The 19,543-nt window shown below is 34.2% G+C and overlaps 1 protein-coding gene across 1 annotated transcript; it reads right to left on the bottom strand.

The window, feature by feature from the left end:
* Nucleotides 1–3,014: 3,014 nt before the first annotated feature.
* On the bottom strand, nucleotides 3,015–7,997 carry LOC137074088 (coiled-coil domain-containing protein 106-like). Its single transcript, XM_067442784.1, has 5 exons — nucleotides 7,893–7,997; nucleotides 7,190–7,250; nucleotides 6,831–6,974; nucleotides 6,375–6,629; nucleotides 3,015–3,411 (listed from the first exon to the last, which is right to left on the bottom strand). Exons 2-5 carry the CDS (start codon nucleotides 7,248–7,250, stop codon nucleotides 3,110–3,112), a joined length of 762 nt encoding a protein of 253 aa, XP_067298885.1. The 5' UTR covers nucleotides 7,893–7,997; the 3' UTR covers nucleotides 3,015–3,109.
* Nucleotides 7,998–19,543: the final 11,546 nt, after the last annotated feature.

The raw sequence follows: 19,543 nt of genomic DNA, 5'->3' as shown, positions 1-19,543 counted from the left end.
TATCATATAACTAAAACAAATTTGGTTATATTAATAACTATATTATTTATATAAAACACATCTGAATACCTCTCATGCAATCCAATTGCTGCAACCACGGTCCAATTCAATTTGGCCAAATAAAAAAAATAGATGTGACCAGTCACTCGAAATTTTTCAATTGGAGACCTGATTTTTGTTTTCTTCTTTTTTATAGTTTAAGTCAGAATGCATGAAATAACATTACTGAGGTGGAATACAGGTATGGTTAGAAGCAGGTTTAGTGGTATAGGTTTATGAGTCGGTTAATGTGTAAGGGAAGGGTAAATTGTGTCAAATAATTCATTTCAATGTTAGAACCTAGTAGTTTAGACATTTAATATAATGTTGGACAAGCACTTTTATCAAATGCAATTAAATATCACTACTGTAAAGTAAAATAAAAGTAAAATAGTATTAGTAAAACTTTAAAATAGGGCAAATTAATTAAACAATAATTTTGTTTTATCTGTCACTGTCAATCGTGGTGTTCTGTTTTTTATTTTTTATTTTTTATTGGGACCTTACAGCATTGCATTTTACAATTGTTGTTATGTTTGAGTTCCCTGTAAGATGAAATGTCTTTCTGTCTCTGCCTCTCATTCCCTCAATTACACATGCACACACGTCATGCATACATTAGTGAATTGGGTAACACTTTATTTTGATGGTCCCCCTATAGATAGTCTACAGACATTCTACTGACTATAAGTTACTTTACAAGTACATATCTACTTACTCTCATCAGGGTATAATCTGTAGATTGTCTATTAAATGTTCAACAACGCATTAGCAGACATGCAACAAATCCTCAATAAGGTCTCAGTACTTTAAGTACCGCAAAATAAGAGCTTTTAAGTAGTCAGTATGTAGCTATTAACCAATTTATCAACATACTTTCAGTAAACATTCAGTTGTCTATAAGTAGATGTTCAACAGCATATTAGCAGACATGCAACAAATCTTCAATAAGGTCTCAATACTTTAAGTAACGCAAAATAAGAGCTTTTAAGTAGTCAGTATGTAGCTATTAACCAATGTATCAACATACTTTCAGTAAACATTCAGTTGTCTATAAGTAGCAACACAACATAATTTCAAATGAACTTTAAGAATATACCATGTTACTTACACTTGATCTTCTGCTTTCGTAAGGATTTTCAGGAGTACTCTTCTGACCGTTTGTTGCATATAAATTACCTTTCAGTAGACTATCAGTTTACTTTGAGTTCAATTCATATATTCCTCTGTTGCCACACTAGGCCCATCAAAATGAAGTGAAAAACAAAGAAATGCTGTTGAAAGACTCTTACAGGCCCGCATCATAGGCTACTAGTCAGTAGATTTTCAGCAGACAGTCAATAGATACAAGAAACATTACCGACACTGATAACTATTGGGTTTAATATTAAAGGTGCAGTGTGTACATTTTAGCGATATCTAGTGGTGAGGTTGTGAATTGCACCACCCACCGATCACCCCTCCCTTTCAAAGCACATAGAGAAGCTATGGTGGCCGACACGGGACAAATATGTTGTCATAGGAGAGAGCAGAGAGTGGCTAGCGCATTGTACAGAAGTTTGTCCGTTTAGGGCTACATGACAGTGCAAAATGGTGACTTCACTGTAGAAGCCCACGGTGTATGTAGATAGAAATGTCTCATTCTAAATAATAAAAACATTACAGTACATTTAGTACATTAATTTATTCACCACTGAAATCATAGTTATGTATATTATATTGCATTTCTGTCAATAGATCCTCATAAATACTACACACTGAACCTTTAAGAAAATAACCACAAGTACCACAGTAGGCTACAAGTACATATCTGCCAACAGCAAAATAAATACCAGAGTCATTAGTTTGTCCAGCCAACTGCTTTTAATGAACTGCTGTATAAAAAAAGGAGCACAGCGTTCAATTTGAACACAACAAAGAGCTAAGCATGGAAATAAAAACATATTGTTTTTTTGTTAAGAAAACTGCTTAGCCTAGAATGACACAAAAATAAATAAAATAAAGTATTTGTACGTTTTTGTTCCCTTCGGTTCAAACACTGTTACAAATAAAAGTTAACAAAGACATATAAACATAGAAAACAAACTCTAAGCGAACACAGCAAACAACATTTGGTAACACTTTAGAATAATATTAATAGGTCCGTTATTAATAGATAATCTATGCAGGAAGTAATGCAGGACAAATAAGTAGCACTACATTAACATTTCAGCTACTACTATAAACTAATATAGAAACAAGCTGAACTAATCAGTAAGTAATATTGAATTCAGGACTAAGATAGTTCCTTATTAAGTAATCAATAATGACTGACTGAGATTAGCCTCATTAATAACTATTAACTAACTGACCAATTATCACATTATTGTGTCTGACATTAATCATATTCTTTACTCTGAATAAAGTCATAAAATGCATCACTAATTACTTAAGTGTTAACTAGTCATTATGCAGGAGCTACTAGTTATCTGGACCATTATTTTAAAGTGGAAAATATTTTTTTCACTTTAAAATAATGGTCCAGATCACCAGTAGTCCTTGAAGAGTGATTGGGTTCTTGAGTAATTAGTAATGCATTTTATTACTTTATTCAGAGTAACAAAGGACAATTTGTTAAGAACCACTAGTGATCTAACAATGTTTTCCACTTTAAAATAATGGTCCAGATCTCTAGTAGCTCCTGCATAATGACTAGGTAACACTTAAGTAATTAGTGATGCATTTTATGACCACATTGAGAGTAAAAAAAGATAATTTCTCACATCTCAGACATGTTAATGTTGTGATTAGTAATGATTTAGTAATTCTTTATAATTTGTCCTTGTTACCTATTAGTTATTAGTGACGCCAGTCTAACTCAGTAACTATTAATTACATAATAAGGAACTATCTTAGTCCTGAATTCAATATTACTTACTGATTAGTTCAGCTTGTTTCTATATTAGTTAATAGTAGTAGCTGAAGTGTTAATGTAGTGCTACTCTTTAGTCCTGCATTACTTCCTGCATAGTTATCTATTAATAACGGACCATTATTCTAAAGTGTTACCCACATTTTTTCTTTTCTTAACTCACTTATTTAAACAAAAAGGCAAAAGTGAACCTTTCATTTTCATCGATAGCACTTTTTTTTTAACCTCCCCCACAATGTGTTCTTTGCACTTCTCCGCAAATTCGGCTAGCTTCCCTGGGGTGAAGCTGATGTCATTGAATTGGACCCTGTCCGCAAAGTACAGCTCTGCAATTGGAGCGAGCTGGGCCACTGCATTCCGGGAGACGCCCTCTTTCCTGAAAGCTTTGGTCATGGTTGCTCCACGTTGTGTGAGTTTCAGGAGTCTTCTGTATCGAGAAATGACATCCCGAACATTTTGGGCTGAAAAATAATTAAAACAAACAAAAATGAATACGTCACCATATGTGTCTTTGGTTGTATTAAAAAGTTTTTTAAGGTTTTAAGTTAGATGATTTTTACAAATTAGCTGAATAGAATTTAACCCATTTAACCCACCTTCAAATAATTTGACATGGATATTTATTTTTTAATGATGTAATATTGTTTGGCTTTATATATATAACCAAAATTATATTTGTATAATTTTTTTTCATGACCCTAGAACTTAATTCAAATTTGTTCAGTCTAGAAACTGTTTTAGAAGATCGTTTTGGAGTGTGATATTGTTCTGACAGGACAACCTGTAGCCTTCATCCAATCTAGACTAGCAACCAGATTAAAGACTCGCAAGGTTTTTTACTCAGCCCTGAACATTTTGAGGAAGTAATAGTAATATTTGTCCCACTTTATATTAGGTGTCTTTAACTACTATGTACTTATTTCAAAAAGATTAATTGTTAGGTACAATGTACTTATTGTGTTTATGTTGCATTATAAGACACTTTTATCCATTCCTCACTCTCGTCTAAAAACTAAGGGAGAGCTTTTTCTGTTGCCACCCCCCATCTTTGGAACCAATTGCCCCTAGACATCCGCCCTGTACCTTCCATGTTATTACATAGTAGTTAAAGAAACTTAATATGAAGAGGGTTCTTAATACCTAAAACCAAAGGTGCCTATGTACTGTTCACAAGAAAGAACAACATATCATATAAGTCATTTGTGGATTATGTATATTAGGGCTGTTGATATAATGTGTAAATTTAATTAACTACATATATGTCATCTTTATGACATTTTATATTGTTGATCAGTCATGGGTAGGGTTGTGAATCTTTGGGTAGGCAGCGAATCGATTCGATTCATGATTCATATGTTTTCGATTCGATTCAAGAACGATTTTTGCCAATTCAGAACGATTCAATTCGAGATGATTGACATTAAAATTCAATACGATTAGATTATGCATTTTCTTATATGCATTCATAGGATTATTAAAATACTTCCCCTAATGTGTCTTAGGCAGGGTGTGAATTATACAGCAGCCTTCAGAGGTCAGAGAGTGGGCAACAAACCCACTAACACTTTACAATAAGGTTCATTAGTTAAGTAAGGGATAATGTCCACCCAGCCGGTTGTTATCTCAGAATAAACCCCTTCAGAGCGATCAGGACCCCGAGGCAAAGCGGAGCGTCACTCTGAAGGGGTTTATTCTGCGATAACAACCGGCTGGGTGGACATTATCCCGCTTATTACACGGCTACTAGTCTCAAATAAATTACACACTAAATATTGTCTTGAGATTAAATATTTTATTAGCTCAAGCTTCCGCGAAGAAAAACAGTTCCAACCTGCTTTAAGCCTTTATCTATTGCTGCTAAATGTTAAAATGAATGCTGAAAGGGTTAGTTCACCCAAAAATAAAACCAAGCCTATAATTTACTATCCCTCAAGTCATTATAGGTGTATATGACATTCTTCTGTCAGACAAATACAATCAGAGTTATATTTAAAAAGTCCAGGCTAACGTTAATCCCAGCAGTAGTTGTGTTTGAAGTCCATAAAAAATGCAGCTGTCCGTCAAATAACGTGCTCCACACGGCTCCGATGGGTTATTAGAGCCTTCTGATCGATGCGTTTGTGTAAGAAAAATATCTATATTAAAAACGTTATAAAGGAAAGCCGCCTTGAAGTCTTCCATTGTAACCCACGGCTGTTTAAGCCACAAGATGGCGCCAGCGTTAAGCATAGAAGTAGTACCGGCCAAGATAACTCTAAGTACCCGGATGAGCGGGTGTTATCTGGAAATAACATACCACTGGAATGCGCGATTGACCAATCAGAATCAAGTATTAATGAACTGCACTTATAAAGCATTTATTTATCTTTGTTGATATTAATTTTACCATTTACTAATGCATTATTAAAATCTCGTTAACATTATTTTTGCACATATGAACTAACATGAACAAACCATGAACAGCTGGATTTTTATGAAGTAATGTAATGTTGAACAGAGGTGATGTTCATGGTTAGTTCATGTTAAACACCAAATTATTTTATTTTTTATTAGTTTAACTAACATGAAAGAACCATGAGCAGTTCATTTGTTACTGTTTTTGTTAATCTTTGTTAATGTCAGTTAATAAAAATACAGCTGTTCATGTTAGTTCACAGTGGATTAACTAATGTTAACAAGATTTTGATAATGTATTAGTTAATGTTGAATTTGACATTAACAAAGATAAATAAATGCTTCATAAGTGCAGTTCATAAGTAGCCTGACAAGCCAGACCCACATTAAGATGTTTGGTCTGGAAACTCTTATCATAACATGAAAACTGATACCTTGACTTGCCTAATAATAAGCCCTAAGGTACAACAGGGCTAAAGGCACACCTTAAGAAAAATGTGCTTTTCATTACTCTAATTGGTGTATGGTTGCAGAAAAAATATATGTTTACACATTGATGGAGCAAAAGAAAATCTCCTTCAGTTTACATTGGTCAGGTCCTGCATCAGCATCATACGCATGTGTCTTAGTGCTCACGTGAACAGCATTGAATGCCACAGAACTCGGGAGCGCAACGAAAAGAGCATAGGAGACCGAGACAGGCTAGAAAGAAATTTGTTGAATAAAGGTGTTATTTCTGTTTGTTTTGCGCACAAAAAAGTATTCTTGTCGCTTCATAAAATTAAGGTTGAACCACTGCACTCATGACTAATTTAAGTCTAGTACAGTATTATATATAGTATCTAGTATATATTTCTTATATTTTTTCTTGAAAATGGCTGATGGTTTGGCTAGATAAGACCCTATGCCTCAGCTGGGATCGTGCAGAGCCTCTGAAGCCCTTCCTTCCATTGCACTATTTCACATTTTTATCTGTGGACTGTTTCTGTAAGGGAAACCACTGTAAAAATGTTATGTGAACTGTGTTTACCTCGTTTTATCTTGTCATATTCTTTCTTGTCCTTCTTTTTGTTCTTCTTATGTTTCTTGCTCTTGTTTTTCTTGCTTTTGCTTTTCTTTTTTTTTCTTCTACGAAGAGTTTCTTCTGAACTTGAACTTGAAGAGGAGTCATCACATGATTCTTCTGTGACTGATGACTCTACATCAGTTGATGTGTTCCCATCACTAGATAGGTCAACAGCGCCAGTTTCTTCATGTGCCACTGATGTACTAGGAATCAGATCATCTAAATGAAGACATAACAATGCATCAAAATCAATACAAATGCAAGTAACAATTCAGATTTTCTTTTATTGCCATTGCATACAATGAAATATAGGTGTACTAGCCAAAAGTGTTCAAAAAAAATTTTAAGGATAAAAAATCTATACAATCTAATATATACAATGTTAATGTAGATTATACAAAGAATATATTGAGCTGTTACTTTGCTGTGCTGAAAGCTCCACTACTTGCTGCCGAAGCTCGCTGTTCAGGGCTTCCAACTCATTCACTTTATTTTGTAATACTTCCGCCTTGTTCTGCCACATCAGTATTTCTTGCTTAATTGGCTTCATTGTTTTCACTGGAGCTAAAACAACAACGAAAACACAGTGACAGTAATAACACATTTAAATAGTTATATGTAGTTATTATATACAGAAGTAACATTATATAAATATATTTGAATAGAAAACAGATCTCCTTTACATTGAAGGGAAAAAAAATAAACAAAAGAAACTAGTGTCTAGTTAGTGTAAGAAAACTGCTATTTGCTAAATAATTACTATTTGTCAAATGGCTTACCTTCACATTCATCTTCTACACTTTCTATGTTGCGTTTTTTGCGGGTGTTGTAATGTGACATCTAATAATCAAAACATGTATTAATTAATTAAATCAATCAATCAATCAATCAATAAATAATGTCACATACAGTAGCATGCATCCAGTCAATGTAACACTCATTTAAGAGGTTGGCAAAATGCTCACGGTAAGACCTCAATGCTCAAGGTCTTTATGCCTTCATTTATGCCACATGTCTGACCAACTAGCAGTTAGCCAAGTCTTAAAAATAAGAGGCAATAATGGTCTTATTTAGTCTTTTTGGTCTTAGATTTTACCAAAGTTTTTAATGCAAGTGACTTAAAATAGTTACAAGAAGTTTTAAAAAATAGATGACTAACTTTGAATACTATTCTTAGCAATTCAACAGGGCCCAGTCTTCCTGACTAATGACTAAGTGACAAAGTTAAATTTTTCCCCTTTGTCATTGTTATATTTCTAGTACACTTGTATACAAAAAAAGGTATTTAATTATTGTAATTAATATGCTTGAATACATTGAAAACGAAAATACACAAATCTAGTTTGCTACAAGTGACAGTGTAGTCGAAATGGATCACACTATAAAACACAGAAACAAATAAAGCTGATCACTTTTCACTGCTTGAAACAGGACTTTGAATTGAGTCAAATTACATAGTAAGTCAAAAACTAAATACAATACCTTTTCCCACCGTTGTTAAGGCGCCTGGAAGTACGGGAGTTCAAAAATGGCTTTCCTGCCGTTAAGGACGATCCGTTAGGAGGCAAAACATAAGCAGCTTTTAAGTTGTCTTCCTCAAGAGGGCACTTGGCTGCTCACACTAAAACGTATACTCTTTTATAAAACGCAGAATATATTATTTAAATTTATCTGACATAAAACGAAACTCTGCCCTGGTAATATTTATATATATATATATATATATATATATATATATATATATATATATATATATATATATATATATATATATATATATATATATATATATATATATATATATATATATATATATATATATATATATATATATATATTTTTTTTTTTTTTTTTTTTTTTTTTTTTTTTTTTGAGTAATCGGAAATGACTGTGTGACAGTGCTGATATGTATCAGGTACCATGTGACAACGAGCCAAGACAGAAAAACTCCTAACTAATAACACAAATAAATGTTATTAAAATGTATTAGTTATTAAATACTATAAAAAAAAAACACCATACATTTTATTTTATTTAAAATAATATTTGTTGCCAAAACAACTGGACCGTCAAGTCCCGCCCATTTCCGGATTTGTCTGTGTTCGCGGACGCGGATTTGAAACAGAAATTGTGCGCCATCAGAGCTCGGAATATTTTTGTAAAGCAATTCATGTAATGAAATGAAGGTCAGGTAGGAGGGAAGAAATCAAACTTAGAAAGTTAAATAAGTAAAAAGAATAGATAGAGATTTAATCAACTGTGTAGATGAGCACTTTATTAAGAGCACTCATTGAAAAAGTTTATGTTAGTGAAACAAACAAGTCACGTCTGAAATTAATAAAGTGGATGCAAAGAAAAAGATTACTCCATGGTAAAATAACATGCAGGCGATGCAAGAAACGCATGAAAATGGTGACCTCTTCTTGTAAAGATGGTTACATCTGGTAAGTATCTGATTTGTTTTATTATTTATTTATGGAAATATATGTCAGGTTAAACATGTTGAGAAAATAACATCAATCTGAGTAACATAAGTTACAGTACATTTAAGATTATAACGGGGAAAATAGAATAAATGTTTCCCTTCACATAAGCATTAATGAGCAATATTATACTGTAGAAATTATATACTGAATTAGACTTTGTCCCAAGCTGGCCCCACTTTATATTAGGTGGCCTTAACTACTATGTACTTACATAAAAAAATAAGTACAATGTACTTACTGTGTTCAAATTGTATTGCAAAGCACTTTTGCTGATATTGAGGTGGGATACGGGTAGAGTTAGGGACAGGTGTGGTGGTGTTGGTCAGTTTAAGGGTAGGGTTAGGTGTAAGGGAAGTGCCAACAGTGAAATTACAAATGTAATTACAGAAATTAATTACAGACGTAATTTCATGCAGGTATTTTAAAAATGTAAGTACAATGTAAAAAGTAAACATGTACACAATAAGTGTATTGTATCAAAGGATTCATTAAAATGTTAGTACATAGTAGTTAAGGCCACCTAATATAAAGTGGGTCCACATAGGTTTTTGCTTTGCAACATTTACAAAGTTTCACCCTCTTATAGTAACACTATAAATATCAGAAGTCACATTTGGGTGAAGAATTGTGATGAAAGAATATCCCAAAAATAATTAAGAAATTTATAAATGTGTTGAAAATAGAAGATAGAAGGTAGGTACTCTAAAATAAATACATTAAAATATTGTTTTATTAAAGGAAAATATTAAAATATCCCCCACTTTAAGTACTAAGCCAGATCACTGGTTGTTGTTGTATTTTTCAGGCTGTGCCAACAGTAATGTATTTCATATGATGAATACTTCTCATTTGCAGGCAGTGCAAGAAGTCATGTGGACGAAACAGAAAAAGCATCAGGACCAGGTCCATTTTTTCCCATTCCCATGCAAGCCTTTTTAGTTGGATGAAGTATATACACAGGTACATTTATATTGTCTGCGATCTCTGCCTTTTTATCCATAACAGTCTGCGCATTACATTTTTGTTTCTGTCCTTTTACAATAATATTGCACTGTATTATGTTTAGATTTTCACAGGGTCTCCATATGCGACAGGTGGATATGATGCTAGATGACATCTCAAATAGTAGTGCAACTCTATCCAAGATGTCCATGAAATTGCGAAATGTATGTGTAAGAAGTATGCGGAGGCTCCGAAAAAAAAGAGGACAAAAAGTTGGTGGACTCAATGTATGTGTACACATTGACGAAAGCAAGTTTCGCCACAGACGAAAAGTAAGCCTTAACCTCAGAAAACATATCTATTCTTTCTTTAGTGTGAAATCATCATCACAGTAGTCCATATGTGACATCAGTGGGTTAATTAGAATCTCTTGAAGCATCCAAAATACATTTGGGTCCAAAAATAACAAAAACTACGACTTTATTCAGCATTGTCTTCTCTTCCGGGTTTGTTTTCAATCCTCAAATAAAGATTTGAACGGTTATGAATCAGCGAATTGATTCATGATTCGCGTGTCAAACTGCCAAAATGCTGAAATCACGTGACATTGGCGATCCGAATCATGAATCAATACGCTGATTCATAACCGTTCAAATCTTTATTAATAAAGTTGTAGTTTTTGCTATTTGTGGACCAAAATGTATTTTGGATGCTTCAAGAGACTCTAATTAACCCACTGATGTCTCAAATGGACTACTCTGTGATGATGTTTTTATTCCCTTTCTGGACATGGACAGTATAGTGTGCATCAGTGGTGGAATGTAACGAAGTACAAATACTTCGTTACTTTACTTAAGTACATTTTTCACGTATCTGTACTTTACTTAAGTAGAATAAATAGTGCATACTTTTTACTTTTACTTCGTTACATTTTGCAGCAATTATTATACTTTCTACTCCACTACATTTCTACAACGTTTCGTTACATTTTCGTTACATTTTCTGATCAGTTTCAGGGCTCGAGATTAAGGCTTGCCCGGATAATAATATATAATGTACGTTATAGCTAATGAATTGACGGTTGCGCTGTTGAGGCTCGCGCCGCCTCTCGAGGAGAAATGGAAACAAATCAGCCCCGCTCACACAAAGAAACTCACTAACATACTGCATTAAAAATTCTAAATGTTTAGTTTTTATATTTTGTAACAGTTAAAAAGAAACATCACATGGCACGACCAATGAGTGTAGTTTTCCTGAATACCATCACGACAGAAAATGTGACACTGATTTCATTTGACAGTTCCATAAACAATTAATTAACATCAAGTCACTTACATTTTACTGATTGCTTTATTGCTTTTGTTCTATTTCAGCAGCGAAAATATTTCCAAGATCAGATTTCCACATCCGAACCATAACGTATTGCACAGCAACAGTGCGTTACTGAATCAAAGATTCAATGCCCTATTCATAAACGACTGCCTCATTTATGAACGAATCAGCCGTTTGAACGAATCGACTCAATGACTCTCTCATAAGGATTCACCTGCCGCCATCTACTGGTGGTTTAGTTAACTTTTTTTTAGTTAAAACAATCTCATAGCATTATTTAGAGCAGTTGTAATTTTTCAGTGTTAATTATTTAATTTGATTGGTAACAACTCTATTGTATCTTATTCTAATTTAATTTATTAATCAAATTTAAGAATATAAAGGGAAAGCTGAAGCAAAGCCTATATTTAATAAGATTAGGGGAAATTGTCCTTTATAAAAGGTAAAAATATCATAAATATGAAGATTTAAATACATCAAAGCTGATGAGAATGTTGCTTCAGAAAAATGACATTTAACTTTGCAGATAACCAGAATTGTAAGTCAGAATGTAAACTGGGCAACAGATGGTAAGAACAATTACATTAACCCCAACGCCAACTTATACTTTTCTTGGCATTGCTACAGTAGCTCCCCCAAGAATAAGGTGGATATATCTTAATACAATAAAATACCTAAATGCAAACAAGTCATTGGACAACATTACTTAAGCTACATATAAAGAAAAAAAAGCATGTGCCATGAATAAATGAAATGAAATAGCCTCTGCACGGACAATAAAGAAATTGTTTTAAAGGTGAACTATGTAGTATTTTTGCAGTAAAATATCCAAAAGACACCAGGCCAGTGTTATATATTTTGTTCAGTTGAGTATTTACAATATCCCAAATGTTTCCAACTATAATTGTGAGAAAATTGCTATTTTAACCAATGAGCTGGGACGTTTTAGCATAGCGCCTGAAAGAGTTGCCGGTCAACTGCGACATATCTGCGTTACCCTCGGTTTCATTCTTAGGGCTGGGTATCGATTCAGATGTTCCAATTCGATTCGATCTCGATTCACAAGCCCTCAAATTGATTCGATTTCGATTCTCGATTCGATTTCCGATTTCGTTTGGGTTTTGGATTCTCGATTCAACTCAAATGAATATAGATTTAATACAAATACTATAGGTATTTATAAAAAATAACAGTGAACATAAATGGGTAATTAAAAAGAAATGAAGTGCCACAAACCTGTGTATTAAACTTTTTATTTTAGCTACACCTGAGTACATTAAAACAGAACGCATCTCTATATTTCAAATCCATACAATTGTTAAATACAACGTTGATGCAACTTTATTCTAAAACATTTTTTTATAAAAAGTATTTTATGGATATTGATATATTTATTCTAAAACATAAAAAGGATATTGGATGATTTTTAGCAATTTTCAGTACACGACAAGCTTTTCTTGCGATTTTGCCGCTCGTCATGTGTGCATTTACTTTTCATATGCTAGAAACGCGTTCTTATTTTTAAATACGCGTACTGTATTTTTTTACAGTCTATGGTTAATTCCTGGAGTAGTTGCCTTGCTAACGGACAACAATACCTTCACGTGCTGACTTAAGTTGACTGTGGACTAACTATTATTTGAGGAAATCTGTTTATAATATAAGCTATTAGGGATTGAATTATTGATCCTGCGCTGTATATGGACTATAATTTGAATATGTCTATAGTGGCTAACGTACGTGCAAGTGACTGCTCAATTTGGCAATGTTTACAGTGTGCAATATAACATGAGTTCATGTTTCGTGTGTAAAAAAACTGTATTTTTCACACAATTTACTTATCTGTACAGCATAACAGCTCCTCTGTCCTACAAACGACCTGATGATTTCCTTGCTCTATGAAGTCCCTCCTTCAGAAATACGTAACGAGTTCTGATTGGGCCAGCGCTTCCCGTGTTGTGATTGGACAGCAGCTTAGCGCACTTTGCCCGGAAAGGTCCCGTCTCTTACCATAACGGGGAGATGCAAGCGCTGAATGCGCGCTCTTCTCCATGCGGGAGAGCAACGAGACCACGCCCCCTATTTTGCTTGTTCTTGTGGGCGGAGCTTTAGTCAACAAACGGTTCTAGTGACGTCATCACAGCAGGAAGTGCAGCGGTGTAGTCCAAACCGGCCGCTCGCTGTAGGCTTTGAAAGGGAACTTCTGTTAAATAAAATATCTCGCTTGGCATTGAACTTTGAGCTTTATAATTTTACAGGTATTATTTATGCTCTAACAGCAACATTTCACACCAACTAAAGTTTGAAAGATGGAATCGTGAAGAACGGGACCTTTAATAAAAGCAATGTAAACCACAAACTCAATTCACTACTGACACATGGGGTTTGCCACCTGTCAGCACTCGAGTGAGTATACCAAAATTCATGTGTTCAATTTCTAGGCTTATTGCCGTTGAACAATCAAATACACACATTATTATGCCTATGTCCATATTGGCGATTATGTTGTGTGTAAAAAAGTTTGGGACGTGTCAGTATTGGATGCAGCATTACTGTAGGGGCCCTATCTTGCACCCAGCGCAATTGACTTTGTACACCGCCGCATGTGTCATTCCTATTTTGCACCCGCGCCAAGCGCGCTTTTCCCTCCACAGAAGCACGCCGCTAAACTAGTGAATGAACTTGCGCTCCCTGGGCGGTTCAGCGCAAAAAATGAGCAGTGTTCCGGCGCAAACAATCCCTGGAGCTATTTTGCTGTTCCATTAAACAATTGCGCCACTGACCAGAAAAAACCTAGTCTAAAGTCAGTGGCGCGTTGCGTGTTGTTCATTATGCTATTTTACGGGCGCATGCTTGACCATAATGTATAGCGTGTTCAACGTGCACACACTTTGCTCATGTTATCTACACAGATGCAACAGTTATTTTTGCAAATCATAAATTGTTACAATAAAAAAATATTAACGCATGAGATGACGGAAATCATTGTGGTGTGCCACGAAAATGTGAAAAAATAGGCATAAATCTAGCTTACAAATTATTCAGGCTGATTGTAGTAATTAAGGATCAGACCTTTTTGCCCAATAGTGGCAAGACATATATGTATATAAGGACATCTGTCTTTCACTGCTCTTACAAGAACATCAGTCACGTCGGCTGTGAACCGCTCCTGGTGTGCGCCTGGTAAATACGCCATAATAATAGCAATCCATAATGGAACTTGCGCACCTGCTTTTAAAGGGAATGTTGGATGACGCTCTGATTGGTTTATTCACGTTACGCCCAAACCACACCTATGAATAATGAAGCTACTTCAGACCAACCCATTTTAGATTTGCGCCGGGCGCAAGAGCCATTTATCCCGCCGGGAAAATAGCAACAGCGTCGAGATCCGCCCACAAAGTTACTTGCGCTTCGCGCTTTGAAACTTGCGTTTCAGATCGTTAAAATAGGGCCCTAAGTCTTAAAGTGAAAGCAACCTAATATAGTCTATGCCCGCTCCTGTCTCTGTCGTTAATGTTAAACAAAAAACAACAAGTGGAGAAAAACGATACCTAAACTTAAAGCACTGTTTTTATCTGTATTTTTATGTTGTATTTATTTGTCCTATTGTAATTGGTTTATAAATTGCTATTTTATTACTTACCATTTACTTGATTACTTAATTACTTGCGAACGTTTTTACTTTTAAGCAATTACTTATTGATGTGGTTTACTTGTAGGATTTTGGTCAAATTTCCCTCCCTAAGCAATCAACTTATCAAAGCTAGATAGCACACCACTGCATTTTGTTTATTTTATTGCCATGAGTGTCTATTGTGCAACATAACATAATAATATGGTATATGTGGCATCCTAATTGGTGGTGGTTGAGGAGATTCCCCCTTCCATGTAAAGCGCTTTGAGTGGTTTGAAAAGTGCTATATAAAATGTATCAAATTATAATTATGAAAAAAAAAACAAATCTTTTGGAAATATCTGGAAATTACCAACACTATAGTGAAATCCTGGTGGGATTAAGCTATGATGAAGTGCAAGTTTACTAATACTTTGTTCAATTTGAATAAATTAATTTGCTTTGCAAGTAATATTGTGATTCTGCATTTCCTTTGTACGTTTTTTTATTGCGTGATATAGGTCTTAAATTTAATTCGTAATGGTCTTAAAAAGTCTTATGACTACAGTAATTTATTGTAAAATAATACTCTTGAATCCTGTAAATTCCTGGCAATTTTTTACAATGTAGACAAGACACAATATTGTTTCATTGATCTAATAAAAAAAAACTTAAGATCTTCTAAATCTTTTTTGTAAGACTAATAAAATCTGGATCAGTAGTAGGCCTATCAGTTGACCTAAAAATAGTTATTTTGATGCTAGTGCTTTTGACAGGAAAACAGGAGTGTCTGACATACATTTCTTTCATTCTTTTTTCAGTATGCCAGAGGGCGTTTTGGAGGTGCATGGAGAAGGAAAAGCTGGGTATTCGGGATGGTTGAGATTTTGCCTTCCCGGAAACCAGTATTGCGGTTGGTGGACAAAAGGGACAAGACGACCCTTTTACCAATCATAGAGAAACATGTAAAAAGAGGCAGCATCATTCATAGTGATGAGTGGCGAGCATACTCAGTGCTTTCACAGAGAGGATACCAACACCACACAGTGAACCATAGCATTAATTTTGTTAATCCATTGACAGGGGTACATACACAAAACATTGAAAGGGCATGGGCAAACTTCAAAAGGGAAGTGTGGAGGCTGCGTGCAAACCGTTCAGAGAAGGCTCTCAAAAATCATCTAATATATATAGAATGGACTTATTGGCTAGGCAGGAGACACAGAGAGGGGGTTCTCGGAAGGCTTCTGCGTGATATCAGTCAGTTCTATAATTGACTTGAAGTTATTTGTCAATTTTTTTGTTTTTTTCATATTTGTTTAGTTTAGTTTTGTTAACTTGGTCATCCAAATTTTTATATTTTATACCTGTGGACTTTCTCCTAGATGCACACATAAACATCAATGTAAAAAAAGATACTTTTTCATTCCATGTTGTCCACTGCAGTGTTTTTTTTTAAAGTGTTCATTAAAAGCAGTTGGCTGGACAAACTAATGACTCTGGTATTTATTTTGCTGTTGGCAGATATGTACTTGTAGCCTACTGTGGTACTTGTGGTTATTTTCTTAAAGGTTCAGTGTGTAGTATTTATGAGGATCTATTGAGAGAAATGCAATATAATATACATAACTATGATCTCAGTGGTGAATAAATTAATGTACTAAATGTACTGTAATGTTTTTATTATTTAGAATGAGACATTTCTATCTACATACACCGTGGGCTTCTACAGTGAAGTCACCATTTTGCCCTGTCATGTAGCCCTAAACGGACAAACTTCTGTACAATGCGCTAGCCACTCTGCTCTCTCCTATGACAACATATTTGTCCCGTGTCGGCCACCATAGCTTCTCTATGTGCTTTGAAAGGGAGGGGTGATCGGTGGGTGGTGCAATTCACAACCTCACCACTAGATATCGCTAAAATGTACACATTGCACCTTTAATATTAAACCCAATAGTTATCAGTGTCGGTAATGTTTCTTGTATCTATTGACTGTCTGCTGAAAATCTACTGACTAGTAGCCTATGATGCGGGCCTGTAAGAGTCTTTCAACAGCATTTCTTTGTTTTTCACTTCATTTTGATGGGCCTAGTGTGGCAACAGAGGAATATATGAATTGAACTCAAAGTAAACTGATAGTCTACTGAAAGGTAATTTATATGCAACAAACGGTCAGAAGAGTACTCCTGAAAATCCTTACGAAAGCAGAAGATCAAGTGTAAGTAACATGGTATATTCTTAAAGTTCATTTGAAATTATGTTGTGTTGCTACTTATAGACAACTGAATGTTTACTGAAAGTATGTTGATATATTGGTTAATAGCTACATACTGACTACTTAAAAGCTCTTATTTTGCGTTACTTAAAGTTTTGAGACCTTATTGAGGATTTGTTGCATGTCTGCTAATATGCTGTTGAACATCTACTTATAGACAACTGAATGTTTACTGAAAGTATGTTGATAAATTGGTTAATAGCTACATACTGACTACTTAAAAGCTCTTATTTGTGGTACTTAAAGTACTGAGACCTTATTGAGGATTTGTTGCATGTCTACTAATGCGTTGTTGAACATCTACAACCTAAATGGATAACACATTGGTAACACTTTACTGACAGAATGTTTAATAGCTGTTTACACTTTGCATACAGTGTAATGATTGTTATAAAACATTTAATAGACAATCTACAGATTATACCCTGATGAGAGTAAGTAGATATGTACTTGTAAAGTAACTTATAGTCAGTAGACTGTCTGTAGACTATCTATAGGGGGACCATCAAAATAAAGTGTTACCGTGAAGGGTACCGAATACAAATCTACAGAATAAGTTAAAGACAAATAGAGATTGCACTAGGAACAGCAGTGAAGAAAATGTTGAATAGCAGTCTGCGGGCGGTCTATGTCTTGAGGAACATACGACTCTTCAGATCTTTTAGTTTATAGGCAAAACGCAAAACATGCACCTGTGTGACAATATGCTGTTGTTATCACAAAATAAAAATAACAATGCTCGAATTAAATAAACATTAATGGAAAATTGTCACCGAAAGAGATTTTTGGTTATATTTCAACACGCCTGTCATTTGTCACTCCCTTGAAATACGACCCATGGGAGCGTTTACTAGTTGCGCCCCATACGACAATATTTTAATTCATGAAATATGACACATAGGAGCATTTTCTAAAGTTGTGCTCCTACAGCAGGACAAAGAGAAGGTACTAACAAAACAGAAAGAGGTGTTCCCAAAGAGGAACAAACATTAATAATACAGAAAATAAATGTTTCCTGAGCAACGAATCAGCATATGAAAAACATTAAAATACTGTGTTTACCAAATAGAAAGAAATATTACAGATTTAAATATTTTGCAAATGGTCTTAATACATATGGAAAGTGATTTATAATTGTACACCTGAGATGAGAAACTATTTATATGCACACATGCCTGCATACAGACACACTGAAAGTTACCAGAGTGAATAATGTAATTTAGAATTAGCCTAAGGCAGTTTAAAACAATGATGTGCTTTATGTCTCTTATCGTTACATTTGCAAACATGGTTTTCTTTTGCATTTATTTTTATCAAGTTAATTCATGTTCCACTCAAGTTAATTTCTTTGCATCAACAACTAAGGATCTTTATATCAGCATGCATTCATGCCAATCATATAAAATGTAAGGCTGAATCGTTTACTTAACATTTTTAAACTGTAGGGAACTCATTTAAAACATAATCTAATGGCTGACAAGTTTAGCTTAAATTACATCTATGTTCAACCTCTATGCATAAGCTGATTAATTCGCAGCACCGTTGAATTGCCTATTCATGCACTGTGAAGGAGGAAACTAGTTGTCTTAAGGGCTTCCACTTTCAAAATTTCAAAAGAAATAAATTCTCAGAGGAACAGACCCCTACTGCTACAATGAGGTAATAGAGTCTTAAAATATAAATGCTACAACCTTTGTGAGCCAGCTGTATCAAACATTAAACATTTAAGTTCAACCCAAAATGAAAATTCTGTCATCGTTTATTCATTCTCATGTTGTTCCAAAGCCAAGTTTTTTAGTTTTTCAGTGGAAGACAAAATGAAGTGTCTTCAGACTTCTCTTTACCATAAATGAAACTGTGAAGCTCCAAAATGAGTGACAAAAAAGTACTACAAAATGTAAGGTGTATGATACATTACACAATGCTTTGTCACATAACCTGAACATTTTATAACTGAATCAACCAGATTAGATTACACCAACAAAGGTAATTTTATGTAATAAATGAAGTCGACAATTTGGCAACGATTTATTTTAGGGTTCAGTTTTTACTATTAACTTGTTGATTATTAACATGCATATTAGTGGCTGTTTATTACTTATAATGCACATATTAATACATTATACTACATCTCTTAATCCTTCCAAATACCTAAACTTAAATGCTACAAAAGCTACCTTATTAACTATTAATAAGCAGTAAATTAGGAGTTTATTGAGGCAAAAGTCGTAGTTAATAGTGAATATGTTTCCCATAAAGTGTAACCAAAATTCTTAATAAAAACAAACAAACATTTTTGATTCAACAATATTCCTTTAAGTAATTCCTTCCACATTTGTCACAAACAACATTTTGAAATATTGAGGTGTAATCTGATGCTATTATTACGGAAACACCAACATTTCAGCCTCCAAGGACGTTAAAAAGGCCATAAAACACAATTTTTGATTGTTGATTTTTTATTTTTTTTGTTATAGGC

The sequence above is a fragment of the Pseudorasbora parva genome, chromosome 4, assembly GCF_024679245.1.
Source record: "Pseudorasbora parva isolate DD20220531a chromosome 4, ASM2467924v1, whole genome shotgun sequence".
Classification (NCBI taxonomy): Eukaryota; Metazoa; Chordata; class Actinopteri; order Cypriniformes; family Gobionidae; genus Pseudorasbora; species Pseudorasbora parva.
Note: the sequence above shows the minus strand (reverse complement) of the source record. Positions and strands in the feature narration are given on the sequence as shown.

Excerpts from the sequence above, each read along its gene's own strand:
- LOC137074088 (XM_067442784.1), bottom strand. The coding sequence starts at position 7,250 with ATGTCACATTACAACACCCGCAAAAAACGCAACATAGAAAGTGTAGAA. Across the intron at positions 6,630-6,830 it reads GGAGCTTTCAGCACAGCAAA|ATGATCTGATTCCTAGTACA; the intron begins GTAACAGCTCAA and ends GTCTTCATTTAG. Across the intron at positions 3,412-6,374 it reads ATATGACAAGATAAAACGAG|CCCAAAATGTTCGGGATGTC; the intron begins GTAAACACAGTT and ends ATTATTTTTCAG.